Source organism: Micrasema longulum, unplaced genomic scaffold, assembly GCF_059751315.1.
Source record: "Micrasema longulum isolate JH-2025_06_02 unplaced genomic scaffold, ASM5975131v1 h1tg001876l, whole genome shotgun sequence".
Classification (NCBI taxonomy): domain Eukaryota; kingdom Metazoa; phylum Arthropoda; class Insecta; order Trichoptera; family Brachycentridae; genus Micrasema; species Micrasema longulum.
Window position 1 is genome coordinate 88,533 of NW_028279050.1, and position 13,511 is coordinate 102,043.

Below are 13,511 nucleotides of genomic sequence, written 5' to 3' on the forward strand. Positions count from 1 at the left end.
ACGGATGCATGTTTGTTATTTATTTATTTATATGTTTATTATTCAAAAGCATGAAAAGTTTGAAATAAAAAATAAAATTGAACCGGTTTTAAATTAATGTCCCACTGAAAAGTCTCTAGATTTGGATACCGAAACCAGGAGAGTGAGCTACTGTGATTTGATGCATATTAATTATAATAATGAAAAAAAAACATTTCACTGAAACATTAAAAAGTAGAAAATAAAAAGAATCGTTATATTCTAAAAACATTGTTTTCTTATTAAGGCCAAGTACACAAATGACACCCATAATCAAGCATTCTCTGAAATAGGGAGGGGCAGTCAATGGATCTTTTACGCAACGGTATGTGAGTAGTTATCAATAAGAGGAGATACCCAAACGAAACCGAACTAAAAATGTATTTAGTTAATTATTTTACAAAATAAAACTCAATTCCGGTATTGTATTTGTCCAATCATCTATTTTATTGTTAAAAACATTTTTTGAATTCTTCTTCTGTGGATTTTTTTATCACCTCAGCATTGTGGGCCTGATGGTCTGTCTTTGGTTTTCCAGGATATTTTAGCGAGTTTTAACAACATTTTCATCGGTTTGGGCTATCGAAGGACATCCAGAGCGGGTTCGGTCGTCGATTGACATTTTACTTTTTTTAAAACAGGAAAATTACGCAAATACTTGAGTTTTCCTCAAAGTGTCACGTTTGTAGACCGTTTTTAATGTTTTAAGAGTTACTGTGCCAGTTTTCCCGAGCAGGAAGCAAAACTTAATGGCCACGCGGTTAATCGTCCATCGCAAAAACGACGAGCATACAAAACAACTGACACAAAAAAATTTACACCAGCCAAATGGAACCTCTCCAGTGACGACTCTTATGATTCTGACTGAGAAAAGGTAGCTCTACATGATCCTACTGGCAGAACTCAGTGCTACAAAAACTTCTCTTACCACAACATTAGTTCAGTTTCATTTGGGAACCCTATCATATGTATGTATCCATAAACTAACTACTATTATTACTAATATTTCATATTTGATTTATGTTTATAACAATGGGAAGCATAATGCTTATCTTAAAATTAATTATTTGTAAAACAGTCTTCTTGTTGCATAAACTAACAGTCTTTGAAAGAACTATATGTATGTACACAAAATATCACAGAAATAAATCACAGTAATATTTCTGAAAAAAATATGAATGAACATGATTTAGATATAAAATTATGTTATGAAAATTTGTACACAAAGATTCACAGAGATCGATATCGATACCATTCGGCAGATTTTTAAGGAATATATTTATTTTTAACAGCATAAATTAATTCAATCACTTAATTAAGAAGCAACACTTGTCCGCCTTAGAAAATCTTGAACAATCAATAAGAACCGTTTATTTATTCAAACAGTTTTATTTTGCAAACTTCAAACATGCATAAAGACAGGGGGGAAATGTGTGATCCCCAGTTGGTAAAAAAGAAAAAAACAGAAAAATCTCTTCTGCTGGAAAACTCAAGTCAAAGTTGCAGACAATGACTAAAAAAATAAAGCATGTAGAAAAAATAGCCTAGCAAATGAGTACACATTTATAACCAATCGAATGATATGTTTTTATGGTGAATATGGATTAATATTGTAATGAATCTCTTTTTCCACATTCACATCTAACTGGAGCTTATAGATATCTCCAGGAGAGTCTGTCCACCGGGCAACTAATTTTAATCGAGGTAATATAATTATTTGAATCAGTGGAAAAAAAAACATTTAAAAAGATTATGTAATGGTATGAGAGAAGTTACTAAAATATGTTCACGAAGAAATTGTAAATATTTCATAATTGATTAATGTTAATAACAGTGGCATGCATAGTGTAAATTAATTATTTGTAAAACCAGTCTTCTTGTTGCGTAAACTAACAGCCTTTGAAAGAACTATGTTTATATCCATTGGGGGGAAATTCTGTAACAAATTCATTGTCGCACCAAAATCTGATTTGAGAATTTGGTCTTTCAGCACCCTGCGGAGAAAATATAGAATTTAAAAAAAAATTAATTCATATTCAGGTCATACATAATGGCCTGTAAATGCCTTGACTTCTATATGCCTTTCTCTGAAATGTAATCCTTCTATAAAACATCTATCAATAAATCATATTTATTTTTCACATTCAAGGGTTTTTGGATTAGTTCCTATCCTAGGATCCTAAAAAACAATCCATCGACAAAAAAAAAACAATATGCACATGCCAATGGCATAAGGTCTAAAAAAAATCATCGTTTTAGTGCAGTGATGAGTAACCTGTGACTCACCAAAGACATTTTAGATAACAGACATTGTTTACGGACGATCTTCGCCTAAGAATGAGCAATGCGCTTTCTTTGTTTACTAGGTTTACTCGTTACTCTTTTATTGACAAGGGCTGCAGAAATTAATAATATTCCTAGATGTGGCACGGCACATCAAGCCAGTTTTTTTCAGAATCTTAAAAACTGAGCTAAAAAGGTCAAATCACTGCTTTAGTGCCATAACCCAGGAATAAAATATGGGAATACTTTTTTTATTTTTATTTATTTTATTCAGAAAACATACAGTCATACAAAAAAAGTACTAAAAACAACAATTTTTTAACATAAAAAGACCAATTAAGTTTTCATAAATTAAAAATATATAAACATTAAATGTGACAAAAAATAAAAAATAAATAAGAATTTTAAATGAGAAAAGAATAATTGTTGACATTTGCGTTTTCCATGGAGGTAATTAATTAAAATAAATAAAAATACCGAATGTACACTCCGAGCCATCCACGCACACACATGAATGCACATATAAAACATACACAAACATATACATTACATGCGGCACATATACATAGCATAAACCACTCAAGATGTACATTCAGCAACTATCCCAAATAATCGACCCCATGAAGAAATTTTCTGTACAAATGCAACGTGCAGTTAAAAATGTCTACATCAATACTGAGTCCGTTATAATTTCTACAGGTACGTCTTATGAATGAATTCGAGGTATAATTGTTTTTACAAGTTGGTACATAAAAAAGGGAATTTAATCTAGTATAGCGAAGAGGACAACGGAAACCAATATTTTGTAAAAGATACGGCGAATCAACTATGTTATTGAGAATTTTGAAAAGAAAAATTAAATCATATCTAAGGCGCCTTTTTTATAGTGATTCTATATTAAAATTGATCAAAGATGCGCCGTAATCATTTTCAATGTTACCAAAACGATATTCCAGGCTCCTTATAAATTTCTTTTGAATGTTTTCAATTTGATTAATATATACATTATATTGAGGGGACCATACTAATGAAGCGAATTCAAGTTGACTTCGCACATAAGTATAGTAAAGAAGGTTGAATGTATTTGGTGATGAGAATAGCTTGGAGATTTGTAAGATAAACCCTAGAAGTCTGTACACCTTATCTACTATTGTATTTATGTGATCTCTAAATAAAAGCTTATCATCCATCAGTACACCCAAATCTCTCGCTTTCATTGAACGATTGACAATTTTCCCAGATAGTTTGTAGTCAAATAGTTTACTTTTTTTCTTTCTAGTAAATGACATGACAAGACATTTATCAGAATTCAATAATAATTGATTGTCCTTGCAATAGCAACAGATTCTATATAAGTCAGCTTGAAGAACTTCGCAATCATTTATTGAAGACACAATTTTAAATACTTTATTGTCATCAGCGTATAGCAAAAAATTTGAGTTTTGAATGAATAAACTTATATCATTGATATAAATAATAAAAAATAAGGGTCCAAGATGTGAACCTTGAGGGTCACCTGATGGGATTGGTTTAAATGATGAATTAAATCCCTTGAGTGAGACCGATTGACTGCGGTTACTAATGTAGGAACATATCCAACAATACAGATTCCCCCGTATACCAATGTTCCAAAGCTTGCGAAGTAAGACCGAATGACTTATTTTATTGAAAGCCTTTGAATAATCCGTATATAAAACGTCTACCTGAAAACCTGCATCCATTGCATTCAAAACAATATCGGTAAATTCACAAAGATTTGATTCAACTGACCATTTCTTATAGAATCCATGTTGATTGGGATTAATATGTGGTTTCATAACATCGAAGAGCTGATCGGTTACTATATTTTCAAGGATTTTACTAAAAATGGGAAGAAGAGAAATGGGTCGATAATTTACTACAAGACTCTTATTTCCTTTTTTATGCACAGGTGTAATATTTGCCTTTTTCCATATTTCATGAAACGTGCCTTCCTTTATTGATAATTGAAAAAGATAAGTAAGAGGACGCGCAAGCTGTTTAATACATTTAGAAATAAAAAAAGGGTGTATGCCATCAAAGCCAGCACCTTTGCTGACTTTAAGTTTTTTGAGATAATTTGTTACCAATGACTCATTTATTTCTATAGCATTAAGATCAATTAAACTATTTTCTTCGGCAGGAACACTACAACTAGATGCATTAGTTTCCAAAAATTCAGAATGGAAATATTCCGCAAAAGCATTACAAATATTCTGACCGCCAATTACCAAATTATCTTTGTAGGACATTTGATGAGGCACATCACACCCAGCTCGCTTGGACTTGACAAAAGACCAGAAAAGTTTAGGTTCTCGGTTAATGTTATATTCAGCAGTTGTGATAAAATGTAGGTAACATTCCTTATTCGTGCGTTTTTGTCTTTCCCTCAGCAAAGAAAAAGTATGATAATCAGACGCTTGAGAGTACTTTTTCCATTTTTTGTGAAATTTTTTTTTTCTGAAATTAACTTAATTAGCGGTCGAGTGTACCATGGAGGATATCGGCAATTATTATTTGTGAGACGCTTGGGAACAAAATTGTTTATAACTCCATTTAGAACAACGTAAAATTGCTGGGTTGCGTCTTCCATGTTCAGATTAGACAAAGTATCGAACCAATTAATATCATCTAAATGGGCACAAATATCATCGTAGTTTGCCTTATGAAATAAACGAACAAATCGTTGATTATCGGGAAGAATTTAAAATTGTAAATTGAGCAAAATTACAAGTCTTATGATGGGCGTCTTCCAGTGTTAATGGGGATACACATTCGGTGACTACGCAGTCAAAGTTGGAGATAACTAGATCTAGAATACGGCCACGAGTATTGGCATGCGAATTGAACTGGTAGAAGTTATTAAATGACATAAAATTACGTAGAGACTTGCTAAGTGGATCATCCTTAGGATCGAGGGTGCAGTGAGTAAAACTGGGATTCGAAAGCCAGGCAGCATTAGATATATTGAAATCACCAATAATCAGGAAAATTTCATTAGGGGACATTAAGAGTGTATCGGAAACTTTGTCAAAAAACTCGGATATCACTCGCAAATGTGAATTTCCATGAGGAAAGTAGGAACAGAACATATTTAAGGTTTTGTGATGTGTGATTGTGTTTACTTTAATCCAAATAACTTCCGCCGTTAGGTCCCAAGAATCTACTACAGAACTACAAAACATTTTTTTGACAGCTATAAGCACGCCTCCACCGAGAGTCTGTTGTGTTTTCTCATAATCACGGTCTCTTCGAAATATGTTATATCTACTTTAAAAAATTTCGCTATCATTGATACTTGGAAGGAGCCATGTTTCAGATAAAAAAAATCATATCATAATCATTAATCAAGACGTTATTTAAAAAATCATGAGTTTTGGAGCGAATGCCGCGTACGTTTTGGTAGTAAATAGATAGACTATTTATGGGATTAGCGCCTGAGAATATTAAAATATTTCAACCTATTAAACAAAAAACTTAAAATACACCAGTAAAATTGATTTAAATTATAGTGGACGCACCTGTAAAATGAGTCTCTATATATCAATGCAGTCACTAAAGGCAAGTAGTTCGCTAAATTATACACATTAAAAAAGTTGAAAATAGTACAAAGAAAAGGTAAAAACAAAAAATAAGGAAAACAAGAAATAACACTAGTCAGCTGCTTCAAAAGTCATATTGTTTTTTCAAGATCAGCGTCTGATGAGATTTTGGATATGGGTGATCCTTCATTTTTCCTAAGGAATATGTTGCCATTTTTCACCCAAAGGAATGCGTACTCTTTATCTATTTTCAACTGCCTCGCTTTACGCAGTAAAAGCTTGTTTGCGGGTGTAAGATGCTCGTTAATTAAAATCCGGCTAAAATACGTTTATAAAAATAAAAATCAGACGGCGCATCCTCGTAAGTGCTCACTTTATACATTATGTAGCATTCACCATTCTGGCTATATTTGTACATCCTTCGCATCTATGATTTACTTTTGCAAAATTAAAAAAAATATAAGATTTGTAAATATAAGATAATATAAGAATTTGATTCAGGATACGGCACTACCTGATGTAAGGAGTACCGCTTTACCCACCATTAAACTACTGGGAGTCATCCTTAATTCTGACCTTTCTCTTGACGCTCAAATTAGTAGAACGATAAGTTCATGCTTTTACCAACTGAGACAGATTAAATGCATATGCAAAAATTTGCCAGTTGATACCGCCCGTCAATTAATAAATGTGTTTGTAGTGTCTAGAGTCGATTTTTGTAATGGTATCTATGCAGATCTACCAATGAATAAAATGACTCGCATACAGTCTGTATTGAATGCCGCAGGGAGACTTATTTTTGGAATCTCTAAGTTCAGTCATATTACTCCACTACTTCGGGAATTTCCAAAGTTCCAAAGTTTTCCAAAGATTAAAAAATATTTTAACTTATGAAAAATTAAAAATGCTGTATTACGCTCTAATTCAGTCTTCTGTTACATACGGCATAATTGGATGGGGTGGAGTTTTGGACGCACATAGTCACCCTGTAGAAATCGCACAGAAGAGTATAGTTAAGATAATGTACAAAAAGCATAGACTATTTCCTAGTAACGAATTGTACATAGAGAGCGGACTCCTTAATTTAAAAAAGTTATATTTATTACAATGCTTAAAATATGTACACAAAAATAGGGAATTGTTTGGCAATAATTTAAATAGGACTAGTAGCAGATCAGAAAGTGTACTGTCGGTTCCAGGATGCAGAACTAAGTTCGCACAGAGACACTCTTTCCATGTTGGTCCAAGATCTTTTAATCTCCTACCCAAGGAAATACAAAATATAGAATCCCTTCCAAAGTTTAAAGCGGCTTTGAGGACTTGGATCAGCATGGAAAATACAGATATACACCTATTGTGAAAGAGTCGTACAACAGCATATTCTAAACTTTGATGTCTTAATTACATTTTTTATGTCATTTCCTGTTATTTCTGAATGATTTTTAATGGCATTGTCATATTTGTGTTTGTATACCAAAAAATTCACCAAAAACAATAAAAAAGAAATGGCCCACGCTCAGACGTTTAAGTCTTTGTGGGCATTTTTTCCAAATTTAAGGCTATGTTTATTTTTAGAATATGTATTTTTTCTCTTTTTCTCTTCTAATGTTTAATAAATATAATGTATAAAATATGTAATTTAATACATGCATAATATGTAACAGTATGGAAAAATAAACAAAAAAAAAAAAAAAAAATTACACTGGCTACGTTTACCACAGACGGTAGAATACAAACTCTGTTGGCTTATGTATAAGTCACTGAACAACTCTGCCCCAGAATATCTAAGGGAACTCTGCATTCCAAATGAACTAGCTGACAGACGTCTTACGCTTAGATCAGCTACATCTACGTCGAAAGGAAAAGTTATTTTACCTGTACGCAAACAGCGCACTAAATTTGACGAACGCGCATTTCGGTCGCAGGCCCTACGGCATGGAATGCTCTCCCAGCAGAGGTACGAAAAGTGATGTTTCGGAAGAAACTTGAAACCCACTTGTTCTTACATCATTTGAATAAATTCTTAGCATGTGGTGATAAAGTACATTATTTTTCTTAAATTAAAAAGTTAAAATTAAATTTATATCTTTATATAATCTCTTTGTAAAGCGCCCTTGAGGTATTATCTTACGAAAATGGCGCTACATAAGTTATACATAATAGTTATTATTATTAAGATCTAAAATTGAAATATGTATATGTGCCTGTCACTTATTGATAAGGGATGAGATTTTTTCTGTTTGTAAATTAAAACGAGCAATTATTCTCCCCTCCCTCGAAAGAAAGAGTGTGGTTCTTTGTGGTAACTGAACCTATGGTGGGTGCAGCCCTGTATTTTAACAGTTATTATACATCCAACTGACTATACGATATTGGTCTAGTATACATTTTTATTAGATAGTACCTATTAACAGAATTTTAAATCATTTAAAATACTTACATGATCATAGCACAGCAAACCCATATGAGGAAATCAAATCGATTTTTGTCGGCAAATAATGAATCCCATATTCTATCTACTTCAGGTAGTGGGAATTCTTGAGAGAGCAATAATGTCAGCCATCTAAAAAAAAAACAATTTAATAATTATGTGTCAACAATGTTTTAAGTTTGTCCTAATTAAATTTTTGTAGACAAGGACTGGATTCAATCCCCTAGGGAGCTGTTAATATTGACATATTACAACAGAGACGAAGAACATTTTAGGTAAGGGAATATAGAAGTCTAGGCATCCACAGGGCCCATGACCTGTCATTGGCTGGTTTAAGTGGCCACTTTACACACCGTGTAGCATTCACCATTCTGCTTAAATTTGAACTCATATAGTCCTTCAATTCTTCCATCTGTTGACATTTGTGAAGTTAAAGAGCTGAAACCTTTATTGTTGCGGGTGAGATTAATCTGATTGAACTATTTTGCCTACATACTAGGCAACGCCGTGGATGCCTAGACTTTCATATTCCCTTATCTAAAATGATCTTCATCTCTGCTGTAACATGTTCATTATGTATGTTGTCAATATTACAAAAATACTAATGCCAAAATATAAAAAAATAAAAGTGTACTTAGTTTAGATTTAATAATAAATCAGTGCGTAAAAAAAGTATATAATATATTTTTTTCTGTTAACACTTTACAACTTTACACCATTTCCAGCCTGAAGAGCCACTACGTCTACACTGGTATACCCGAGCTATACTCATCACAACACAGAAGAAGGGGAAATTTCATTAGTTCATATTTCGGTGGCAGCTACATAAACTATCATACTATGTTTAGAACATCCAACTTTTCAGAACATCAAATTCACACAAAGTTTACCAAGTATATAAACCTGAATTCAAATTCTTTAAAATTATAACAAACATAAACTTACACATCTTTAAAAGCTGAAAGTTAATACATACAGTCAAACTTGGTTATTAAGAGGAAGATGAGATCGACTGAATTTGCTCATTATAAGCATTACTGGTTATACCATACAAAGGTTTTTTTAAAATCCAATTGCCATTGCATATTTTCACTGAGTAAACGGATAAATATACATATATAGTTCATAAAGATAATTTAAAAAATAAAACTGTTAAAAAATATTTAATAAATGCTTACAAACATATTACATATGTACTTTCTAAATTTAAAATACAGATAAATAAACATTCTTATTTTTCCATATTATTTACACTGTGGGTAAGAAGATTTTTACACACCTCAAGATTTTTCGCGCCATATTCTATTTTACAAATAATTGCCACCTTTTCACGAATTGAGAGACACTTCCTTTTGTTCATAGACATGTTTATAATTGAAGGGTTAGTTTTTAACTGATCTGACATCACCCACTCGTATTTTTTATTATGCACTGACCATAAAATATTTTTAAAAAACTGAAAAGCGTTGTAAAAACCCCCAAAATAAGGATGTCATTCATAAACTACAAAAGAAGTTGTAAATTACAATATGGTGCGAGACCAAATTTACTGGGTTCACTAAGCTTGGATTTTTTACACGCAATTTTAACCATGTGTGTGATATATTTTCAATGTTGTCGGCAAAAACACTTATTAGGTACTTAGACAATTACATAGTGTCATAAACGTCATCCAATCCAGTCCTAAGTTGGCCGGCGGTTTGGATTTTATTACTCAGGTTCTTATTTTAAAAATGTCATTTTTAAACAATAGAGCTTTTGCTCAACTGTTGACAATATTTTAGTTCGGTGTGTCCGAGAAGTAGCTTGTTATAAAAGTGAATAAATGTATGGAGAAAACCATAAACTAAAATATCCATGAATGTTTCCTCGTTACATCCGAGATCCTGCTATTTCCGTGATCGTTAAAACCAAGTTCAACTGTATTTACAACATACAATAGTTTACATAGTTAACATCAGTTGCGAGCGGTGAATTTTTAAGTAGGTAAGCTACAAAATGTAATGTTCATAAATACATGTATGTTAGGGTGTCCCGGACTATAATGGCAATTTTTTTTGACAGATTGAGACACGCATACCCTCTTATTTTGTTCCATTTGACCTTAATAACTGAAATAATAAATATTATTGAAATCGGATAGCGATAACCCGTGCCGACTTGATGTCAAACTTTGAATATAAAAGTTTGTATGGAAACCATAGGGGAATATTTTAACTTAATATTTATTTTGTAAATAAAACAATGGTACTTTGATTATTGTATCATATTTATTATGTATTATACATATTAATTATTTAAAGGACATTATTAATTAAATTTTCTTTTTAAGGTTTGTTTTTTACAGTCAGGATATACTTTTCTGTGTAATACTTTTCTTTTCTTGTACGCAACGTAATAAATATTGTTTTTGTTCCTCGTCCACTGTGATTAAGCCATGAAAGTCTTGCATCAACTCAACAGCTCTTTCAGCCGTATCATTAACTGCTTTAGCGTGTTGAAAAGAAGCATTAGCAGGCCACGAAGTAGGACACTCCATGAGAAAACTGTCATCAATTTTGAGTCGCCTGAAAAAGGATCTGCTGTTCATGGAAACAGTCATCGATGTTTTTTTCGAAAAGAGGCCCGCTAAGTTCTTCTCTCGATGGAATGTAGCGTTTATTGTGGACCGATGGATTTTCTTTGGCCAGATTAGCAACTATTTTTACCTTACTTTCTTGGTTAATATCATCGTCAAATAGAGACAAGATAGACACTTCGTCTGCTAAATACCACAAATGCTGGCAAAACTTCTGTATAGCCGCTTTTGATATAGTTTTGTCGACCATTTCGTATGCCTTCACAGCCTTCAAAAAGCACAAGTCCTGGTAGGGCGCTTTTACCGCTAAAGTGCATTGCAGCCAAGGCTTGACATAGGATGTCGCGATAAACAGGCAGACGTCTAATAGAGCTGTTTTGTCCTTATTTGACATTTTTAATTGAGAGCTAAACAATGATATTTTTAATGAATAAATAGCTCTCGCCATCCATCTTGCTTGGTGCATGGCGCCTGGAGGCCGAATTTTAAATTCATTAACTTTATCTCCGCCAAGAAATATTATGCAGAGCTCTATTAACTTTTGATAGTCATCTCTTACAATGTCTTTGGTCAATTCAGTTCTGTAATACTCTAAAAGTTCATCAATTTTAGAATCGTTCAGACGTAATAGCGTTTCTTTGTGGATTTGTATCTTCTCTACATTGATGTTTTTCCAGTTTGATTGAAATTTTTTGAATAAAGAGATATCGGGACTTGTAGTGACTTGGCTGATTTTGGCCTCGAACACAGCTTTTAGTACCAATTCGTAGATGTGATGGCGGCAAGCAAAAATCAACATTTCTCTGTTCAATTTCTGTTCGAGAAGCACACATGCACCATTAATTTGGCCTGTGTTAGAAGCAGTAGTATCACAACAGAGGATCTGTGCTTTATCTTCAAGATTCCTGTCAACAATAGCATTCCAAACTGCTTGTGCCTGTTCGCTTCCCGATGAGTTTTCTAATTTTGTCACAGGAATAAGTTGTTCTTTACTATCGTATGAAATAACGATTGGTAGACGTTCCTCTTTAGATTTGCGTACATCTAAAGCCGGCAACAGTTTTCCATCCCAGTGGACAGTTACAGTATCTGGTACATCGTTTTGAAAATTAAGTTTTATAGCTTCTGCGCGCTGTTTTCGCTTTTCAGTACGAATTCTTTGGATGGAGGACTTGCTTATAGGAAATTCGTCAGTGTTGTGGCCAAGTGCTTCAATAGTTGCTTCAATAATAAAGACAGAATTTCTTATACTTAACTGACACCTGTCTAATGCCGCCACCAGTTTTGGAGTAACGAAATTTTTCTTCACAGAAGTTGTAATAGTATCGGGCGGTTTCCTCTCAATTGGAATGGACAAATCTTCTTGTAAGTCCGTTACTTCAGAATCAGAAGATGAAGTTTCTTGTAATGGCTCATAAGAAGACATAGAGGGTGTTATGGATGCCAAATAAGTGGCCAGCCGCTTTTGCTCCTGGATATTTCTAAGACTCGCCTTTTCCTCCTTTTCTGTCAATTTTTTGTCCACTCCAGCTAAATGACTGGGTCGTCCTGGCTCTCTCTGCTTTTGTAAGAAAATGTCATCTTCATTTATCTTTATTAATTGAAGCGCATCGGCATGTGCAATATCAAACTATTTTTTTGTATTTGTAACAAACTCTTGTCGACGCTGCTCAAACACATCTTGAGTTTTGTTTGCATTTTTTTGCAAATTTCTCCAATCTTGGTATAAGGCTACAAGTTTCTTAACACAGTTAGGTAAAGATTTAGTCGGTATACGTGCCTTTTCCCAATAAATAATGCACTCACGAATAGTAAGATTTGCACTTTCATTGACGCTTAAATTGACTTTGCGAATATTATAATATAATAAAACTGCCAGCACTTGTCCATTAGAGGGAAGTTTAGAACCTGTAATTTGATGTTTTATATCCCCAACCAAAAATATTTCCTTTTTAGAACTGCGTAACTCCACAGACATGTTGACACAACGAAAACAATGCGTTCACTAATAAAAACAAACACGATATAACAAGCACATTAACACTTAGTTCGCGCGCGCCGTACTATGTAAGTTCTGACAAGTTCCGATGCAAGTCGGCACGGGTTGCCGTGATTCGATTTACGTGAAATTTTATTTATAAGGGTTTTGACATCATTCAAACAAAATTAGAGGGTATGCATTGAAAAAATAAAACTTTAATTTTTTCTGGGACACCCTAATGTATGTACATAGAAAAAAAAGCAATGTTGTTGAACTCAAAAACGGCTTTTTTTTTTTCAATGAATTCATTAAGTCATAAAAAATGAATTGCCCCAGACTTTCCAAACACTCACCATGAGGTGAAACATCAATACTTAATTATTAATGTATCAATGGAAGTAACATCATCGGCCCACTTCATATTTATACTTTCCCTCCCTATTTACGTATTTATCTCTAGTTATATAATAGTTAGATATATAACTAGAGATAAATATACCACTAAATTTTTATTTTTTTTATTGTTTTTAAAAACCAACTATACTTCTAAACACAGTTCTATATTTTATTTCTTTATTGTATTTTTAAAAAATTATTTTGTTTATATACTCATCTTATTTTTTATACAACTTACCTTCTAAACACTGTTCTATCTTTAAT

General features: G+C 32.9%; 1 protein-coding gene across 1 annotated transcript in view; it reads right to left on the reverse strand.

Moving 5' to 3' along the window:
* Positions 1–1,448: 1,448 nt before the first annotated feature.
* The window catches only part of LOC148273675 (TBC1 domain family member 13-like), a 29,035-nt gene continuing 16,972 nt past the window's right edge, over positions 1,449–13,511 (reverse strand). Inside the window, exons 8-9 of the mRNA XM_088238358.1 lie at positions 8,302–8,424; positions 1,449–2,012 (exon numbers count right to left, since the gene is read on the reverse strand). Of these exons, the coding sequence (XP_088094484.1) occupies positions 1,871–2,012; positions 8,302–8,424 (265 nt within the window). The 3' untranslated portion in view covers positions 1,449–1,870. The remainder of the gene's footprint in view (positions 2,013–8,301; positions 8,425–13,511) is intronic.